The 20,123-nt window shown below is 46.7% G+C and overlaps 1 protein-coding gene across 1 annotated transcript in view; it reads right to left on the reverse strand.

Annotated features, from left to right (window-relative positions):
• Positions 1 to 605: 605 nt before the first annotated feature.
• Positions 606 to 20,123, reverse strand: part of LOC144767974 (uncharacterized) — a 45,271-nt gene continuing 25,753 nt past the window's right edge. Inside the window, exon 2 of the mRNA XM_078651339.1 lies at positions 606 to 2,136. Coding sequence (XP_078507465.1) covers positions 1,040 to 2,136 — 1,097 coding nt within the window. The 3' untranslated portion in view covers positions 606 to 1,039. The remainder of the gene's footprint in view (positions 2,137 to 20,123) is intronic.

Here is a 20,123-nt window from a genome sequence, read left to right on the forward strand (position 1 = left end):
CATCCCTGTGATGGCTGTTATTCCTAATGGGTCTCAAATTGCGACCTACCACACTAATATGCATGAGGTAGGTCTATTTGTCACTCGCTAGCAATCGCTAATGAAACTCAAAAGAGTTTCATACATTAGGAATTCCGATTTCCAAATTTCGACTCAGAGAGAATCACAATTAGGAAATCGGTATTCCTGATGCTAGTACATCCTGCCCTAAGTCTTGTTTTATTTTGCATTCTTCGACCAGTGCCAGGACACCTTTTTGATAATAGTGCGCTTAATAAATGTGTAAAATAAATAAATAAAATAAATTCGAATGAGAAAAGCAAAAAAAGGGCTGGGATAAAAAAAGAAATAAAAAAATCAGTCTGGACACAGTACTTACTCCTTACAAGAGGTAAATCAAGTTATCCCTGGCGGCACTCAGGGATACGGGGCTTCTTGGTGGGTTCGCTGCTTTCCAGTTGGCTGCTGCAGCACTCTTCACTACCGAAGCCTGAGCGCTGTAGAAATTACAGAGCGACACAAAAATAAATGTGCGTCCTATAGAAGGGGATCTTAAATGAACAGAATGCTGACTCGAACCCATTGAAATGAAAGATACAGCAGGATTTATTTAGGAAAAGATGTCTACATACATCTGCAATAAACACAGTTCAACTACTAACTCTTAAACATATGTGGGAAAAGGTATGATGGGAAGGGAAAAGAGCCCACGTTTTTTTCTGCATCTCCAACGTTAATCAGGCACCACAAAGAGCAAGCAGCATCTGGGCTGAAGATGGAAGCAAGAGGGGCTACGGGCTTCGATTTGTTAGGACTTTGGCATCTGCAAATAGGGGGCTGTGCTGAGAGCCCTACCTGTGAGCTCAAAGTTGTTGTGACGTGTAAGTAGTAGTTTAGTGTGTGTTTTGTAAGGCAGTGAGAGCGCGTTGGGGCTGTGCCCTCATGTAATGCATGAGAGAGGTGGTACATGAATCCTATATTCGGTTGGTACAATAGAATCAACTAGCAGTGAGAAACGCTCAGCACATTTATAAAGAAATTAGATTAGTTGGCGCGTTTGTAGATTTGCCTTTTGATTGAAGCTCTTCTCGCACACAGTACAGCGAAAAGGCTTTTCTCCTGTGTGTGTTCCCTTATAAGCAAAGCGCTGGGAACACTCAGTGCAGTGATAAAGCTTCTTTCCTGTGTGTACGATTTGATGCCGTACAAGGGATCCCTTATCAGCAAAGCGCTTGGAACACAGAGTGCAGTGATAAGGCCGCTCTCCTGTGTGTGCTCTTTGATGCCGTACGAGGCCTCCCTTTTGAGAAAAGCGCTTTGAACACACAGTGCAGGGATAAGGCCGCTCTCCTGTGTGTGTTCTTTGATGCAGTACTAGGTTTCTCTTCTGAGAAAAGGTTTTGGAACACACAGTGCAGTGATAAGGCCTCTCTCCGGTGTGTGTTCTTTGATGCAGTACAAGGGTCGCCTTCTGAGAAAAGTGCTTTGAACACACAGTGCAATGATGAGATCTCTCTCCTGTGTGTACACTTTGATGCCGTACGAGGTCTCCCTTTTGAGAAAAGTGCTTTGAACACACAGTGCAGTGATAAGGCCTCTCTCCGGTGTGTGTTCTTTGATGCAGTACAAGGGTCGCCTTACGAGAAAAGCGCTTTGAACACACAGTGCAGTGATAAGGTCTCTCTCCGGTGTGTATTAGTTTGTGCTTTAGTAGAGTTGTCTTTTGATTGAAGCTCTTCTCACACATGGTGTAGCGATAAGGCTTTTCTCCTGTGTGTGTGCGTTGATGCTCATGGAGAATTTGCTTTTGAGTGAAGCTCTTTGCACATACATTGCAGTGATAAGGCCTCTCTCCAGTGTGTGTTCTTTGATGCTGTAAAAAAGTTGCCTTTTGAGTGAAACACTTTTTACACGTTTCGCAGGGATATGGCCTGAGGCTCGTGTGTCCTTTTTTGTGCCTCACAAGAAGTTTCTCATTGATAAATCCTTTGTCACATACATTACAAACAAAGCGTCTCTCCCTCATGTGCATTCTGCGTCGTTTTTTAAAGTAGATATTTTCAGTAAAATTCATCTTTCCTCCGGGACCTTTATGGCTTTCTTTCCCATTCATACTTTCTAGATGTGATTGTTGTTCTGCAAAATAGAAAAAAACATTGAAAATTTCATATGGAAAATACTTCTTGAAAAAGCTACATTGTTATAATATGGAAAAGTGAACAGTTACAATTCAGGGAAAAAAGTGTATGTTCTAAGAAGAAGAGTCACACTTCTCTTTGAGACACACATGGTGGCTAGTCCTACACAAAGTGCGGTGACCTGGTCCTGCAGCAGGAGCATGCTGGGAAATCAAGTGATTCACAAGAACCACTGTTGGACATGGGGTTTCTGGTTGGCTAGGGTAGACACCTAAGCCAGGCAGAATCCACCACTCTAGTCAGGGTAAGCCAGATACACACCCGAGATAACCTGCGCTCACCCTCTGGTAGCTTGGCGCAGAGCAGTCAGGCTAGTTTAAAGAGGCAATGTGCAGAGCATTTGTGCAACACACTAGAGCAGCAACACAGTGAGTAAACCACAAAAGGGAATCCACGCAGGATTATGTAAAAATAAATTCTATATTGTACATCAAACAAGACCAAAATGACTTAAATCTCTTTGTTCCACGATATGTAGAGGTGGTACATGGATATTTTGACATTTCAGTTAATATCCCTCATATCATCCCGGTAATTAACGTGGGGGCAATGAGAGGGAGCTCATTGAAAAAATCGATAGGGTTGATGGGCAAATGTTGATATTTGTATTGATAGTTTTTATTTAAATAGTTTTTATTGATCCAAGGATATTCCTTGTGGGGAGTGGAGGTGATCAGTTGATTGAACTTTTATGTCAGTTGGCCCCAGGGAATATTGTCATTCAGGCATCTCGTGTTAGTGCCAAGTCTAAACACCCACCTTTGTTCCTTTTCAAAAAGTCCCAGTTCAGATGGAAGTTGTTCAACTATTGTCCACCTTATGCCGTTTACACAGTGTCCTTTTTCAATGAAATGTGTTGCCATTTTTGTCGTTGTTTTCTTGCATCGTATGTTACTCTTATGCTCTCCAATCCGTAGTTTTACTGGTCTTTTGGTCATGCCAATGTACTCCAGACCGCAAGGGCAGGTAATCATATAAATTACGTTCTTGTTGTTGCAATTGGTTAGTTTTCGTTGCTCCCATTTGGTTCCATTTGCGAAAGTTAGATCTTTGCTCTTTTGAGTCAGGTTATTTACAACAAGGGGTGGTGATGGACAGAGTCTCTGAATTAAGCAGAGTACTCTCACCCAGTCAAGAGATCAGGGCTAGATCCAACACCGTTTTTTAGCTCATTGCACCATCCCAGTTTCAGAACCTGGCTGTATGCAAATTAGTCTGTCCCTGGCCCAGTGCATCATGGGAACAGGGCAGACCAGACTACAAAAGCCAATTCTTACACTGGGAAGGAAACAAGCTTCCGGGGACCGGTTTCTGCCATTTCAGGCGTCTTCGGCCTGGCTTGCTTGAATCCTGATGGTGCAATGAGCAAGGGACTCACATCTGAGTATACCCTTCCACGCTTAGGGTGGACAAAATTATTTACAACAAGGGGTGGTGATGGACAGAGTCTCTGAATTAAGCAGAGTACTCTCACCCAGTCAAGAGATCAGGGCTAGATCCAACACCGTTTTTTAGCTCATTGCACCATCCCAGTTTCAGAACCTGGCTGTATGCAAATTAGTCTGTCCCTGGCCCAGTGCATCATGGGAACAGGGCAGACCAGACTACAAAAGCCAATTCTTACACTGGGAAGGAAACAAGCTTCCGGGGACCGGTTTCTGCCATTTCAGGCGTCTTCGGCCCGGCTTGCTTGAATCCTGATGGTGCAATGAGCAAGGGACTCACATCTGAGTATACCCTTCCACGCTTAGGGTGGACAAAATTATTTACAACAAGGGGTGGTGATGGACAGAGTCTCTGAATTAAGCAGAGTACTCTCACCCAGTCAAGAGATCAGGGCTAGATCCAACACCGTTTTTTAGCTCATTGCACCATCCCAGTTTCAGAACCTGGCTGTATGCAAATTAGTCTGTCCCTGGCCCAGTGCATCATGGGAACAGGGCAGACCAGACTACAAAAGCCAATTCTTACACTGGGAAGGAAACAAGCTTCCGGGGACCGGTTTCTGCCATTTCAGGCGTCTTCGGCCCGGCTTGCTTGAATCCTGATGGTGCAATGAGCAAGGGACTCACATCTGAGTATACCCTTCCACGCTTAGGGCGGACAAAATTATTTACAACAAGGGGTGGTGATGGACAGAGTCTCTGAATTAAGCAGAGTACTCTCACCCAGTCAAGAGATCAGGGCTAGATCCAACACCGTTTTTTAGCTCATTGCACCATCCCAGTTTCAGAACCTGGCTGTATGCAAATTAGTCTGTCCCTGGCCCAGTGCATCATGGGAACAGGGCAGACCAGACTACAAAAGCCAATTCTTACACTGGGAAGGAAACAAGCTTCCGGGGCCCTGATCTCTTGACTGGGTGAGAGTATTCTGCTTAATTCAGAGACTCTGTCCCTCACCACCCCTTGTTGTAAATAATTTTGTCCACCCTAAGCGTGGAAGGGTACACTCAGACATGAGTCCCTTGCTCATTGCACCATCAGGATTCAAGCAAGCCGGGCCGAAGACGGCTGTAATGCCAGAAACCGGTCCCCGGAAGCTTGTTTCCTTCCCAGTGTAAGAATTGGCTTTTGTAGTTTGGGTTGCCCTGTTCCCATCATGCACTGGGACAGGAACAGACTAATTTGCATACAGCCAGGTTCTGAAACTGGGATGGTGCAATGAGCTAAAAAACGGTGTTGGATCTAGCCCTGATCTCTTGACTGGGTGAGAGTATTCTGCTTAATTCAGAGACTCTGTCCCTCACCACCCCTTGTTGTAAATACTTTTGAGTCAGGTGGCAACTTGCACAATTCCCACATGGGTAGTGACCCCCCCAGGCCATGTAAATGAAGCTGCGAAGACTGTTGTTGTTTGGGGCGTGTATGCCCTAGCATGTCCTTGAGATTTTTACCTCTCTTGTGAGCAAAGAGGGGTTTCTCAATGTTTAAGAGTTTGGAAACCTCATTGGTTTGGGAACTGTAAGTAGTCACACAGATGGGTCTTGTGGCTGCCTGGTTCGTCTGCGTTTTGTTTTCCAAAAGAGCTTCTCGATGATTATTTCTCGCCCTTTTCATGGCGTTGTTGATGATTCTTTCAGGGTACTGCCTATTCTGTCATTTGACTTTCAAGTCCTGTGCTAGTTCCTTGTAATCCTGGATTTGTGTACAGTTCCTCCTTAGTCACAGGAATTGTCCATACGGCAAGTTGGTTCGTAGGTGCCGTGGATGGAAGCTGTCATAGCGTAGGAGACAGTTCCTCGCCGTTGGTTTGAAGTGGGTGGTGGTACACAGTTTCCCATCCTTTGGGAAGATGTTTAGGTGGGGCAATAGTAATCCAGACTACAGCAGCATACAGGAAGGAGTGCCTAAGGCTACTGTCAGACCAACGGAACTACACCATCCTAACCCAAGATCCAACAGAATCAATTAGGATCACCATCGGAGCTTTGGTGGAGGAGGCCCTGGCACACAATTGGCTGTCGAAATAGGAGGCAGAATTTCTGGTTCAAAAAACACCAAAGACACCGTATTTTTACAGCATCCCCAACATTCACAAAGACCTGGAAAATCCACCGGGGAGACCCATTGTCTCGGGGATAGGCTCCATCCTAGAGCCTCTGTCAAAATTCTCGGATGCCTTTCTACGACCCCTAGTTCAAGGGACTAACACCTACCTTAAGGACACATAATCAGTCCTACAACTATTACAAGAACTGACTTTCGATCCGGATAACCAACTACTGCTAAGCCTGGACGTGGAGAGTCTGTATACAAGCCTCCCACATGAGGAAACCATAGCCATCATAGAGGAGGTTCTATACAGTGCCAACTGGAAATACCAAACCCCGAGAGACGTGGTGATGGAATGCATTACCTTGGCACTGACGAGAAACTTTTTCGAATATGAGGGGACCCTCTACCTCCAACGCCATGACACCAGCATGGGCAGCACATTTGCGCCGAGCCTGGCGGGTCTATACGTACACCATTTGGAGAGCACAAAAATCCTACATACCAGCAACCCATATAGACACCACATAAACACGTGGAGGAGGTACATCGACGATGTGCTTGTGATATGGCATGGTAACGAGGATACTGTATCAGAGTTCATGGTTTGGTTAAACCAACAGAACCGTTTTCTTAGGTTCACCCATACAGTGTCAAGAGAGACACTGGTATTCCTCGACCTAAACATCTTCCCAAAGGATGGGAAACTGTGTACCACCACCCACTTCAAACCAACGGCGAGGAACTGTCTCCTACGCTATGACAGCTTCCATCCACGGCACCTACGAACCAACTTGCCGTATGGACAATTCCTGCGACTAAGGAGGAACTGTACACAAATCCAGGATTACAAGGAACAAGCACAGGACTTGAAAGTCAAATTACAGAAAAAGCAGTACCCTGAAAGAATCATCAACAACGCCATGAAAAGGGCGAGAAATAATCATCAAGAAGCTCTTTTGGAAAACAAAACGCAGACGAAGCAGGCAGCCACAAGACCCACCTGTGTTACTACTTACAGTTCCCAAACCAATGAGGTTTCCAAACTCTTAAACAAACATTGGCACATCCTGACAAGTGGCAAACTAAACATTGAGAAACCCCTCTTTGCTCACAAGAGAAGTAAAAATCTCAAGGACATGCTAGTGCATACACACCCCAAACAACAACAGTCTTCGCAGCTTCATTTACATGGCCTGGGGGGTCACTACCCATGTGGGAATTGTGCAAGTTGCCACCTGACTCAAAAGAGCAAAGATCTAACTTTCGCAAATGGAACCAAATGGGAGCAACGAAAACTAACAAATTGCAACAGCAAGAACGTAATTTATATGATTACCTGCCCTTGCGGTCTGGAGTACATTGGCATGACCAAAAGACCAGTAAAACTACGGATTGGAGAGCATAAGAGTAACATACGATGCAAGAAAACAACAACAAAAATGGCAACACATTTCATTGAAAAAGGACACTGTGTAAACGACATAAGGGGGACAATAGTTGAACAACTTCCATCTGAACTGGGACTTTTTGAAAAGGAACAAAGGTGGGTGTTCAGACTTGGCACTAACACGAGAGGCCTGAATGACAATATCCCCTGGGGCCAACTGACATAAAAGTTCAACCAACTGATCACCTCCACTCCCCACGAGGAATATCCCTGGATCAATAAAAACTATTTAAATAAAAACTATCATTAAAAATATCAACATTTGCCCATCAACCCTATCAATTTTTTCAATAAGCTCCCTCTCATTGCCCCCACGTTAATTACCGGGATGATATGAGGGATATTAACTCTGAAATGTCAAAATATCCATGTACCACCTCTACATATCGTGTAACAAAGAGAAATCGATATATTTTTCCAATATAGCAAGAAAGAGGATTTGTTTGAATGTTAAACATACACGCCTTCCGTAGCGCTATTATAAGAAAAATACAGAAAATAGTGCAAAGAAACAGACACAGGAGACTACGCATGCGCGTATCACAACTAGAACGCCTATACAGACGCATGCGCAAAAGAAAGGAACCAATGCACTCGAAGGCGCATGTGCGATTCGAATACACTGCCGCAATGAATCGCGAGCAGAAATGACAAACAACCTTATATGAGCATAAGGAAACCGTAATTATCCAATTAAGAAATTAAATCTATGGCGGGAGAGGTAAAAAAGAAAACCAGCTTCGAGGCTCCTTCTGACAGTATCGCCAGAGCCACAAAGGGGTCAACTGGGAGGAATTTCCTTGCAGAAATCGTGAGTAACACAGGTGTTGGGGAAAACGCGAGTAGGATCACACGACGGAAGTGTGAGTGTGGTGATGATCTGAATATTTCTTCTTTTCCCAAACAGGTGCTAGTTAGCACACCAGACCCTGACATTTGGCTCATGAAGCTTTTTCAGCAATCCAAAAACAGTATGTTGTGAATATACACAAGCATGAATCATTTCCTCTTTTCTTGACAGGGGCACAATACAAACTCTGCCTGTATTTTATTTTATTTTTTGCTTGCCATCAGGTGTTACGCTCACAAACGAGTTTAAAAACCAGAACTAAGTTTAACATGTGTGTGTTTAATGTTTTATGTCAATATGTCTAGTGTGTTTTTTATAAAGTTTTGATCCCACTATAGGCACATTTTTGCAGCTATTGTTTGTCACCTGAAACCACTGGTCATTTTCCCTATGGTAATGGAGAAGTAGACTACCAGAAAAAAAATGTTGTCGCCTTCTCTTCACAGGTTGATCAACGGACAACATTTTTTGCTAGGTACATTGTTTTACCTGCACTGTAGATTTTCTCACTTTTATTAAAAATTATTAAATACGAGTTAGAGAAACGTGAGTAAGGTGGGGATTTGTGCACCCCGTCCTGAAGAAGGTGTTGTTTAACACCGAAACATGTTGACGCACACAGAGAGGAGGTAACGCACATTGTCAGCGTAATAACCTCCCACACTTTATTTTATTAGCACCAGCCCGGGGGCTTATTAAATACTCTTTAGTCACCCCACGAGCCAGGTCCTTTTTAACCCTCACTAATTTCTAAACCCCACTTAACACTCACATACATTTAAAAAAAAACTCACTCACACCACACATAGTCCACTAAGTGCTCCCGCGTATTCGTAGGTCGCAGCACGCCGTACCCCGTAGAGGGGTACGATGACCCCGATGATGAAGCATGACACCAAGGGGCCTGTTGGTGTGTGAGGGGACCTAAAAACAAGAAGGCTGTTCCCCAGTGTGGAGGATACAACTAACCCAAGGAATGGATTCTGTTTGTTTATTTACATAGACTTAGGGAGAACGAATCCCTTCTGATTTCTCTCTCTCTCCCCCCGTTGTTTGTTAAAAAAAAAAAAAACATTTCTTGAGAGCCCACGAGGCTCAGGGGGCATTTATTTGTCAAATCCCCCGAGCGTGACTCCAATGAAGCCGGCATTCGTGATTTAGCCCACGAGGGCTTCAGGGGGCATTGAGGCATTTCTTAAGAGCCCACGAGAGGCTCAGGGCACATTTGTTTATTTCGAGTCGCCCACGAGAGACTCCAATGTTGGTGCCACATTTGTTGCAAGAGCCCACGAGAGGCTCCAGGTTCCCACGTTGTTTGGGCCCCTTGTCCCTGTGGAAGCCCAGAGGAGTTCTACAGCTGCCCAGCACTTAGTGGGCAGCTGCTTCGTTTAGGCTTTCCCCTGTGCGCAATCTTCCTTTGGCTGCCCTGCACAGCTTGCCCTGACATTGCTGGATACAGGGCGTTTCAGCCCCGGAGTGGCCAGTCGGCCTGGGGGACAGTTCTAGTGTTGTGACCTTGCATGGGGTACATGTTTTTGGACCTATGTGATCTTTGCACAAAAGTGAGTTCCTGCCGAATGGGATTTCTGCATCATGTGTAATGTTTTATACCTCTGAATGCATGTGATGCTTAGGAGGTTGTTTTTCCTAATCTAGGTCCCACTAGTGAGTTCATGATTCCCTGCGTGATACATTCCTATGGTGGTTAGGGTTGCGTAGGTGATACTTACCTGTTACCAGTGGTTACTGGTTGTGTGTTTATTATCTAATGTGTTTGGTATAATACAAAGGCTATTTTTATATATATAACCTTGTGTAGAGTTTCCTTTGTGGTGGGCCTTGGGTGTTGTTGCTGGGTGCACGCGCAAACACTTAACCTACATTGCCTCCGGGATTAGCCTTGCTGCTCGCGTCACGTTACCTAGAGGGTGAGCAGGGGTCATCTTTGGCGTGTAATTCCCTTGCCCTGACTAGAGTGGTGGTTTCTGCCTGGCATTGGCGCAAGCTTTAGCCAACCGGAAATCCCATTTCTAACAGAGGACAGTAGTGGTCTCTCAGGCGCTTCCTGTGGAACTTGATCAGACAGAGCTTCTCTAGTGCCTCGTGATGTGCTGGCTTCGGGGTCAGCTTGGATCTAGTCCTGGTTCTCCATCGGAGCTCTGTATGTTATGGCTATCTAAGTAGTTGTTCTGGGACCCTTATGCAGCAGCTTTGGTGGTGGGCCGCTTCGTCTGGGGAAACTCGGCAAACCCAACCCGGCCCTCTTTCTGGGATGGCTCTCCAGCATGTTGTGAGACAATGATTTGTTGATGGTTTCGGGGAGGGCATAAATCTTTGCACAATACAAGTACATGAAAGCAGATAACACTGGTCGATTTTGTGCTTAAATGTTTCTTCACAAACACCTGGTTAATCTTTGCTTCATAGCATGTAAATTTCAGTGTAATGTGTACTGAACTATTTCTGTGTGCTTTCCTTGTCCAGCTGGAGTTTAATTACTCCGCATAGCGTATTGGTAGTAATATGCGTAATGGCGTCATATATTCTATTAGAAGCTGTTTCGAATAGGTTCCTGTCCAGCGACATGTAGACTTTCAGTGTTGCTGTCTTTATCTTTAAGCATTTTATGCAGGCTGGCATTGTGCTGAGACTCCACCAGTGCCAGCATCGATTCTGCACTTCAACTGATGTTACAGATGTCCCTCCCTCCATGTCAGGCAGATACTGAACCTGTCCTCCCAACCCAGGGACCTACCCCTGCGGTTGAACACTTGCCTGGTACCATCTCTACCCTACATATACCCCCACCGTTGTCTTCTAATAGACACGTGCCCTGATGAAGGTGAGACCTCCCCGAGGTCACACACCGAAACGTACGTCGGCACAACGACTATAACCTGGCGAAACCTATCTGAACTGCCTGTTCTTTCTACGCCTTTATTGTCTCTACATGTGGAGGAAGATACTCCCCATTGCTTATCACCATTAATCCATTTAGTTCATTTATAAATTTTGTTTAACCTAGATTGCTATTCATTAGCAAATAGATACAACACTGTATTTAGCAGAATTTTTCAGTTCATCTCTCTTCATTGTATTTAGACACATAGGTTTTTGCCTCTCTCTGACTAGTTTTAGAATTTTACTTCTTTTGAATGAATGGATCTTTGTAGGATCTGGACGCATGTGATTGAATGAGTGAGAGTGGTAGTGATTGTGCGAATGTTTATCTTTTGTTGTGGGGGAAAATCATCTTTTTGCCATTGTGGTTGTTATTAAATGTCTTGAATTGTTTATTTATGAATATTGATTAAAACGAACCCATGTATCCATATCCTTTGTTGTTTTGTTGACCTACTTTCTCCTTGGAGGGAGACCTACCTATTTAGTGACTTTGTAAGCACTCATTTTTCGTTGTATTGCACTTGCCTGGTACGCCAGAACTTTTGGGGGCGCACACAGCCTCAGTCACATGAGGGTAACACATGACTCATGTTTCGTGTGAAAGTCTGCCTGGCGCAGATCTCCCAACCCCTGTTCATCTGACAGCGCGCGAAGATCCCCCAGGACAGAAGTGGTGTCACCATTGCCATTTATCGGTGACTCAGCCCTTCTGGCTGGCCCCTGACCCAGTGGTTCTTTCACTGGGGAACACATACCCCTCTCACCCTTCAATGCGGACTTCTGCACCCTCCCAACTGAAGCGGTACTGCCAGACACCAGAACCACTGGAGCTCCGTTTACAGATGCTCCAGGGTTTCCTGACACTAGGAGATCCCCCTCAAATGGCTTCCTAGTACATCCTAGGCCCTCAACCTGGTGTTCCCTTAGGGTACCCTCCAGGCCCTGAGACTGGGTTTCGGGCAACAGGGGACACACAGTCCCACGCTCACTCCTACTCCACTGAGACAGGACATGAGCCCCTACACCCCTCCCACTACACTGGGACCTAGCTGGACTACACTGAACCTCTTCCCCCACACAGGGCAGGAAAAGATAACCAAGCCGCTACTTTTGGAATCACTCTCCAATGCCTTGGCAGAACTTTGGGCACTTACCCAGAAGTCTGCCTCCTGTGCAAGTTCCCAAGGATTAAAGGACCCACACTCCAACAGGTGTTGGCACAACCCCGGCTAACAACGACTGAGTATGTGCTCTTTGAAAACCATATTGATCAGTTTCTCAAAATCATGTCGTCACCCAATCAACCAGTGCATCATAACATTCATCCGCAAACTCCCCCCAAGACTGGTGAGACAGTTTCTTACTGCCCCTGAACTTCAACCTGTACTCCTCTTCTTGGGAACAAGGTACCATACTTTGGGAACTAGGAATGGGACTTCCTGCACTGGACTCCATATTGCTGCCACCACTGGGCCCCACCCTCATTGGTGAATCCAGAAAACCACAACTGCACTCAGGGGATAATCTACCCTCCAGAGCTAATTTCTCCCTGGCGAAGGCCCTCTCAGCCTCAGCCATCATCTCCTGCGCTAAGACCCTTTCGGTCTCTAGCTTTTTCTCCTCCACCCTCAGCTGCACTATCTTCTTGGCATGCTCTAACCTGAGCTTCTCCAAAGCCAGCAATGCTCCCTTTCTTCCCTCCTATCTACCCACTTCTCTGGGGACAGGGGAAAGGGATGGACCCAGCAAGGAACTCCCTATCTATGGGGTCCTCACTATCTACTAGAGTCCCTGTCCTGTCATTTTCTTCCTCCTCTTCAGACTCCTCAGGGTTCCCCTCACACCCACCACCCTCCTGGTGTGTGGCCCGGGCCTTGTCCTCCTCACTGCGCTCACATTCCCATTCATCCTTCTGCCCTTGGATTGGGTTTTCCCGAAGTTTTGACGTGGTGTCTGACCCACTCACTGCTATGTCTCTCTCCTCACAGAACCCCACCAACTCCCACATACTGTATCTAAACAGACCATAGAAATTAAAGGCAGACTCTATTTTGGCAGGACGCTCAGAGACACCAGCAACACAGGAGACCTAGGTGCAAGAGCTGCAACAGGGGAACGTAATTCAAATATGACACTTTTAGGAGACAAAATAAAATAAAACTCAGAAACAATAATTCCCAAACACATGATTATCTAAATGCAGGGGTTATAGTGCAACCAGTTGTCGCTGTGGTACTGCGCAAACGCACGTCCTATCCTCACCGCTGACCACCAATGTTAGAAATGGGATCTCTGGTTGGCTAAGGCTTGCGCCAAAGACAGGGAGAGACCACCACTCTAGTCAGGGCAAGGGAGTTACACGCCAAAGATAATCCCTGCTCACCCCCTTGGTGCTTGGCACGAGCAGTCAGGCTTATCCCGGAGGCAATGTGTAAAGCGTTTGCGCAACACACACACACACAGCAGCAACACCCTAGGCACACCACAAAAGGAACTCCACACTAGGTTATATAAAAAATAGCCTTTGTATTGTCATAAACACATTAGAAACATAATCACATAATATACACTGTGCCAACTGGCACTATGCAATATTCACAGGGGATTATATACAGGACCAGGCCAATTGGGCCCTGGTCATAACCATCAGAACAGGTAAGTAAAACACAAGTAATGAAACAACCAGTAACTACTGGTACCATAATGACCTCAGCATTATCACCTCTAATAAACACATTATGCCTGCATCACTTTGGGCATGCACACATTACACTATCTCCTTGGGCATAAACACATTAGGATAGACCTCATACTCATAAATCACCTTAGGGCCTGGCGCTCTACACACCTATTAGTCCCCCTGGCCAACTGGCCTTCTCAGGGGCTCAAATGCCCTATGTCCCAAATGTCAGGGCTGCTGCCAATGCAGCGGAACTCGCAGTGTGCAATTGCGCTGGGCAGAGGAGCGCATCTCACTCCTACCTCATTCAGAGATGCCCCCAAAGGAATGCTCGCCTAAACGAGGCAGCTGCCCGCTACTTGCTGGGCAGCTGTAAAATCCAAAAAGATGGGCACTGGCACCCTCTGTCCCCCACTGGGACTCTAACAAAATTAATGGGCCCAAACATTGCAGCTGCCTGTGCTTTGCAGGGCAGCTGTGGGAATGCACCGGCAGTCCTGGCACTCACTGTGCCTCTGGCACCCAAAACAATGGCCCACAAGCAATGAGGACAGGCACTGTGCACATGGGAGTCCCGCCCTGAGATGTTGCAGTTGCCCACTGTCACGCTGGGCAACTGTAACAAAATCTTGCCAACACGAGGAACAGCATGGGCCACTCGTTGGAGATTAGACTGGAAAAGGGCCCCAAACGTTGCAGCTGCCCGCTTCTGCGGTGCAACTGAGAAAAAGCCACAAGTACCGACAATGTGCCTCGAGCTGCACCAACACGGCGGTGCATTCAGCCCCCTCACTCACTGGGGGTGCACTGGCACCCGGTGGGTGGGGGCAGGCACTGACGTGACTCGTCTTTCTCCCAACCCAGGGCCCCTCCTCACCTGGTCGGGCGGTCTCTCTTCTTTTGGTCCAAGGAGCGCGGGGTAGGCTCCCGTCCACTTCCATTCTCCTTTTTCCACAGGAGAGCGGGGTAAGCTCCCGTCTGCTTCCAGCTTCTTGGCGAGCGCCCTGCCCACATCCAGGCCGCTCTGCCTGGCTTACGGGGCGGCCCCTCTTGTAGATCCCTGTGTTCTCGGCAGCAGCCTCACACAGGGGGCCAGAACCAGCGGGGTGGGCTCCAGCTTCGGTTTAAAAAAAAGTAGTAATGCGTGGAAACAGCGGCAACGTGGGGTGGGCACCCACACTTTCAATATAGATCATTGCGGGGTGGGAAACCGCCAGCAGCACACACAAATGCAAGGTGGGCTCCTGCTTCATTAAGGAGCTCAGGGGGGAAACCCACATGCCGGGATTCCCTTGCAGCCTCGTGCTGTAGCAGGGCCTGCTCCTCTCCCCTTAGGCGACCCAAATACAGCACTCACGAGGCGCTAGGCCACAAAAGTCCTCAAAAAGACAGGAATAAGAGAATCCTTGGTGCTGGGGAGACCCCAGCAAAGTGCAGCCAGGAAGGCCAGCACGCAGGGACCCCCAGGACACATCAGCTGGGTCCCGCGGTGGTTCCTCCTGGCAGAGTGTCCTCCCAAATTAGGAACAAGCACAACACTTTCATGCAGTCCCAGCCCCTACATTTATAGGACAATTTCCTTTGTGTTACAGCATTGGGCTTGGGAAACCAGATGCAACTGGTTTTGGAGCACTCTGTTTACCAGGCTCCTCTTCCCTATTGTTAGGTGGGGGCTCAGTGATCAGAGGCACCACAGGGGGCGGAGCCAGCATTGTGGAGGGAAGGCACAGCCCTATTCCCGTCCCAGGTGCAACTCCTCTCTTCCATCTGCATGCAGCTCTCTCTATTCATCACTGGGCTGACTCACCCTGTCTCCTGGAGCCACCACATCATCCAGCTCATGTCACTCACAAGCCAGACATGCAATTCAAATCAGGCAGGCAGACACACAGCAATGCCAACTTCTAAAAGTGGCATTTCTCCACCAGTCACCATAAATCTGTGCACACCATTGCGCAGCATTTATTCTCATAAGTTCATACATACTAAACTCGACCCTGCGCTCCTCTCATACCAGGAATTACCATGGGCACACATATCCCCATGCATTCCTATGGGAGGGCAGGCCATTCTCACCACACGCACTCAGAGAGCGCATGCACTCTACACTGGGCCACAGGTCTAAAATCACTACCACCATGTCAGAGCTTAAGGCAAAAAGTTCAGGGCTGAACCTGCCAAAAGGGCCAAGTCCAACACAGATGAAAAGTGGGTGGAGTCTAGGGAAGAGCGAGCGCTGCACTCAGCTTTAAATTTACACAATAAACCTTAAACGGCACGGCTGAAGCGGTGAAAGGAGAGGGGGTTGTTTGTAGTGTAGCTTCTGGTGTATGGGTTGATGAAGCAATAGGAAAAAAATTTGAGTAGACTGACACCAACATACTGGTTACCTTGGAGTTCTGTGCATTATATACTAGTATCTCCAAATCTGGGGGGATTGCCGCCATACAGCATTTTTTGGAAATCTTAGACGCCACTCTACTTGAGCATTCTCAAATGCTAATAGATTTGATTACTGTTGTTTTGGCTAACAATGACTTTTTCCGGGGAGTAGTATGATTTTACAGCAAGTTGCAATAACTTATCATGGCCAGATTATCAGGCACAATCTGTTTTAGGATTTCATCCGATGCACTTGGCTCTTCACAGGGTATCTATCCTTCAGGATCACAACAGTGTTCTTCTTGTTCTATCTGGTGGCGGCGACTTAACAGCTGCATTTCTTATTCCTATGTCTTTGTTACAATTGTGTAAGATACTTTGTATATCATCTTGCAGCCTTGAAAAAGTCTCTATGACGAAACACGTGACGGCTGCCTGTCTGTAATTAATTTTACGTCTCAGACGCAAGAAAGGTGAATAATTGTGGAAACAATAAATCACAACAAACATCTCTGATCTTGCAGTACTTCTTTACTGGCCACAAGGCATGGCCATTGGACGTCGCTGAGTGCTTCAGTATTCTTCTGCTCATTTGGAAGCGAGGTGCTGGCAGGATAGGCCTCTTTGACTTAACGAGGGGGATCAGCTGTCACTTATCGCTGTTGCATATCACAAAGGCTCTGCATGAGCACTCTCACAAAGGAGTTATTACTGGTCTTTTGTGACTCCAGACAAACTGGACCCAGGGCAAGGAGGAAGCGGATGCGTGACACGTCATGGCGGTGGAAGCCTCTAGAAACTCCTACTTCAAAGTAGGCGGAAGATATAAATATTGGACTCCAGACCGCAAAAGAATAAATGAGGTCCCAGTGCCACCTACTGTCCCTTCTAATACTTCATGAAAGTAAAAAGAACTCTCAACAAAGTCCCACAAAACTATAGTGTCAGAGACAATTTACATCAATGACACCTAGTGACCCTCCTAACATATCTCACCATTAAAATGAACTCCCAACGAAGTTCCACAATGCTAAAGTGCAAGATGTTCTCTTGCGAGTAAACTGTGTCTTTATATCGACACTGTTATTCTAAGCGTACCTGGGGATTGTTTTGCCCATCTTCTTCAAATATTATCTTGTGCATATACTGTTATCTCAAGTTGATGCTGCTTTCTATCCTACCATGTGCCTATAGCAGTGACCCATCCTTTGTGAGGTCTACGAGTCTATGATGATATTGATATACTACCTATGATGTGGGTGTATAACTTGTATATATGCCCTCGAATATAAACAGTGTTTCTGCAGACTGACCAATAAACTCCATCACAACCACCAGCTCCTAGATACCATGGCCACTAAGAACCCAGTAACATCAACAGGCCCTCTGGCGCTTTTCGGCATTCAAGGCCCCCTTTTCCTCAAAGGAATCCTACCAGATCGCCTTGGTGACCTTTTTCCACACGCCTCTGACACTCACATCCCACTCTTCCAAAGAGTGCCCACCAACCGTCCACTGAATGCCCCAATGTTACAATCAGGCGGTCATCTCAGCTGTTGGAGGCTGCCTCTTGACCACTATGCACAGCTCTGAATGCATCTCCTGAAGTCTAACTTTGGTTATACCCAGAAACACCTTCTGAGTATCACTTCAAGTTCGAGAGCATGGAAAACTACGCCCCCAACTCATTTCTGCAAAACCTCTCCAAACATGCTGCTAAAAAGTACAAACACAAAATCCTTAAAGAACACCCAGCGACACTAATAACAGACATCTTCTACAATCCAACACACGGAAGTCTTAAAATGGACTTCATCTTATACACTACGAAACCCACCAAAAGGAGAGAAAACGTCATTCAACACCTTCATGTAACTAATGCTACCAATGTCCCTTATGGATCTAAACAAACTATATCCCTATCCCAGAACTTTAGTGGAGATCGGTCCATAACTATATACAGAAATGGGAACATCCTAATCCAAGCCACTGAAAAAAATAATCTATTTTCCACTTTCCGGCTCTCTGCGCCGCCATGCCATTCGCTCCCACCACCACCCCTCCACCCTCTCCCATGCATGCCCTCATCTACTAGCTGAACCTTCTACTACCAAACCCCCTCGCACTGCCCCCACCTCTACCCCCCTACAGCCTCTCTGATCCCCAGACGCATTGAAGCTTCTGTTTCGATACCAAAACTACTTGCCCCCTCTCCATGGCACACCTCCACTGCCCAGCTTGACTTATCTATCCCTCTGGAATCGTCTCAGTCCTCTAACCACAGCAGGCTGGATACTACATTAGCAAAAAACACAGTTGATGGACAGAATGTAGAACAATGTCATACATTCGCCCCAGTACAAGGATCTGGGCCTAAATCCATCGTTTGTTTGCACTCCACACCACCCTGGGTTAGACACTGGCTGAAGAGGGCTGAAAGCCCGAAACCGGTCCTTGGATGCTTGTTTCCAGTCCAGGGAGGACCTGGCTTAGCAGTTCGGGCTGGACTGTTCCCATTGGGCACAGGGTCAAGACTGATTTGCATATAGCTGGGTTCAAACTGGAAAGGCATGGTGAGCAAAAAAACAATGGATTTAGGCCCAGATCTCTGTACTGGGGTGAATGTATAACATTGTTCTGCATTCTGTCCATCACCTGTTGTTTTGCATTTGTCACCCCGAGTGGGACGGGTATGCTCAGGCGTGAGTCCTGCGCTCTCCATGCCACTGGAATCAAGCTATCCAGGCTGAAGAAGGCTGAAAGCCCGAAACCGGTCCTTGGATGCTTGTTTCCAGTCAAGGGAGGACCTGGCTTAGCAGTTCGGGCTGGACTGTTCCCATTGGGCACAGGGTCAAGACTGATTTGCATATAGCTGGGTTCAAACCGGAAAGGCATGGTGAGCAAGAAAACAATGGATTTAGGCCCAGATCTCTGTACTGGGGTGAATGTATGACATTGTTCTGCATTCTGTCCATCACCTGTTGTTTTGCATTTGTCACCCCGAGTGGGACGGGTATGCTCAGGCGTGAGTCCTGCGCTCTCCATGCCACTGGAATCAAGCTATCCAGGCTGAAGAGGGCTGAAAGCCCGAAACCGGTCCTTGGATGCTTGTTTCCAGTCAAGGGAGGACCTGGCTTAGCAGTTCGGGCTGGACTGTTCCCATTGGGCACAGGGTCAAGACTGATTTGCATATAGCTGGGTTCAAACCGGAAAGGCATGGTGAGCAAGAAAACAATGGATTTAGGCCCAGATCTCTGTACTGGGGTGAATGTATGACATTGTTCTGCATTCTGTCCATCTGTGGTTCTGAAGATTCTGGATTCATGTAATCGTTCTGGACTCGAGAATTAAAACTTCGTCGAAACATGACGAATTTGGTATCAAAAGACCGAGAATGACGAGCATACCATGTACAAATATTTTCAGCATATTCGGGTGACGATTTCACCTCGAAATCGTCATTCACGTCCTGAACCCTTGGCCTCCATTTATGTGTTGCCCTTTACATAGGCCTTAATCCAGCTGAATTCAATTCCACAAGGACACATACTCCTTAATCGACTTTCCTATGACCTGTGCAAGTTGGAACCATTGCCCCAGGCCGAACTCGTTAGGTCAGTTCCCCTCCCAGTGGCCGAACAAGATAGCATCAAGGCTCAACAGGCCATAAAACCATTTCAGCGCGCACACCTGCCGTATCTTGCTCCCATCTGTCTCTACTCTTTTTGCTTCACTTACTTTATGATGGGGAGGTGCCTGTTTTATTGGGGGTCCACCGATATCTGATGAAATGTTGGGCCTTGCCGGGTGATTTGTTGTGGGCAGCACGACGTGAAATATGTACATGTCATCATGACTCTGCTTTTCCTTTGTAACCAAAACCTGTAAATGATATATTGCAAATTCGAAGAATGTTTGCCTGAAGCCGAATATTCTGTATAAAGAGAGAAGCCTGACTTTGTGAATTCGAGCAGTCTCCTGAGAATATACTTCCCCGTGTGTTGTACTTCTAGGACACTTGTTACCTTGGTTGCAGCCAATAAATCGATCTTTGACTTCACCTAGAAGACTCTGAGTTTCTGTGGTCTGGATCAGGAAGAACCCGAGGTCTCTGGGTGTACCCTGACACCGCTGGGTTACCGGTTCTGTGCCGGTTCTTAAAAAC

This window comes from Lissotriton helveticus, chromosome 1_1, assembly GCF_964261635.1.
Source record: "Lissotriton helveticus chromosome 1_1, aLisHel1.1, whole genome shotgun sequence".
Classification (NCBI taxonomy): domain Eukaryota; kingdom Metazoa; phylum Chordata; class Amphibia; order Caudata; family Salamandridae; genus Lissotriton; species Lissotriton helveticus.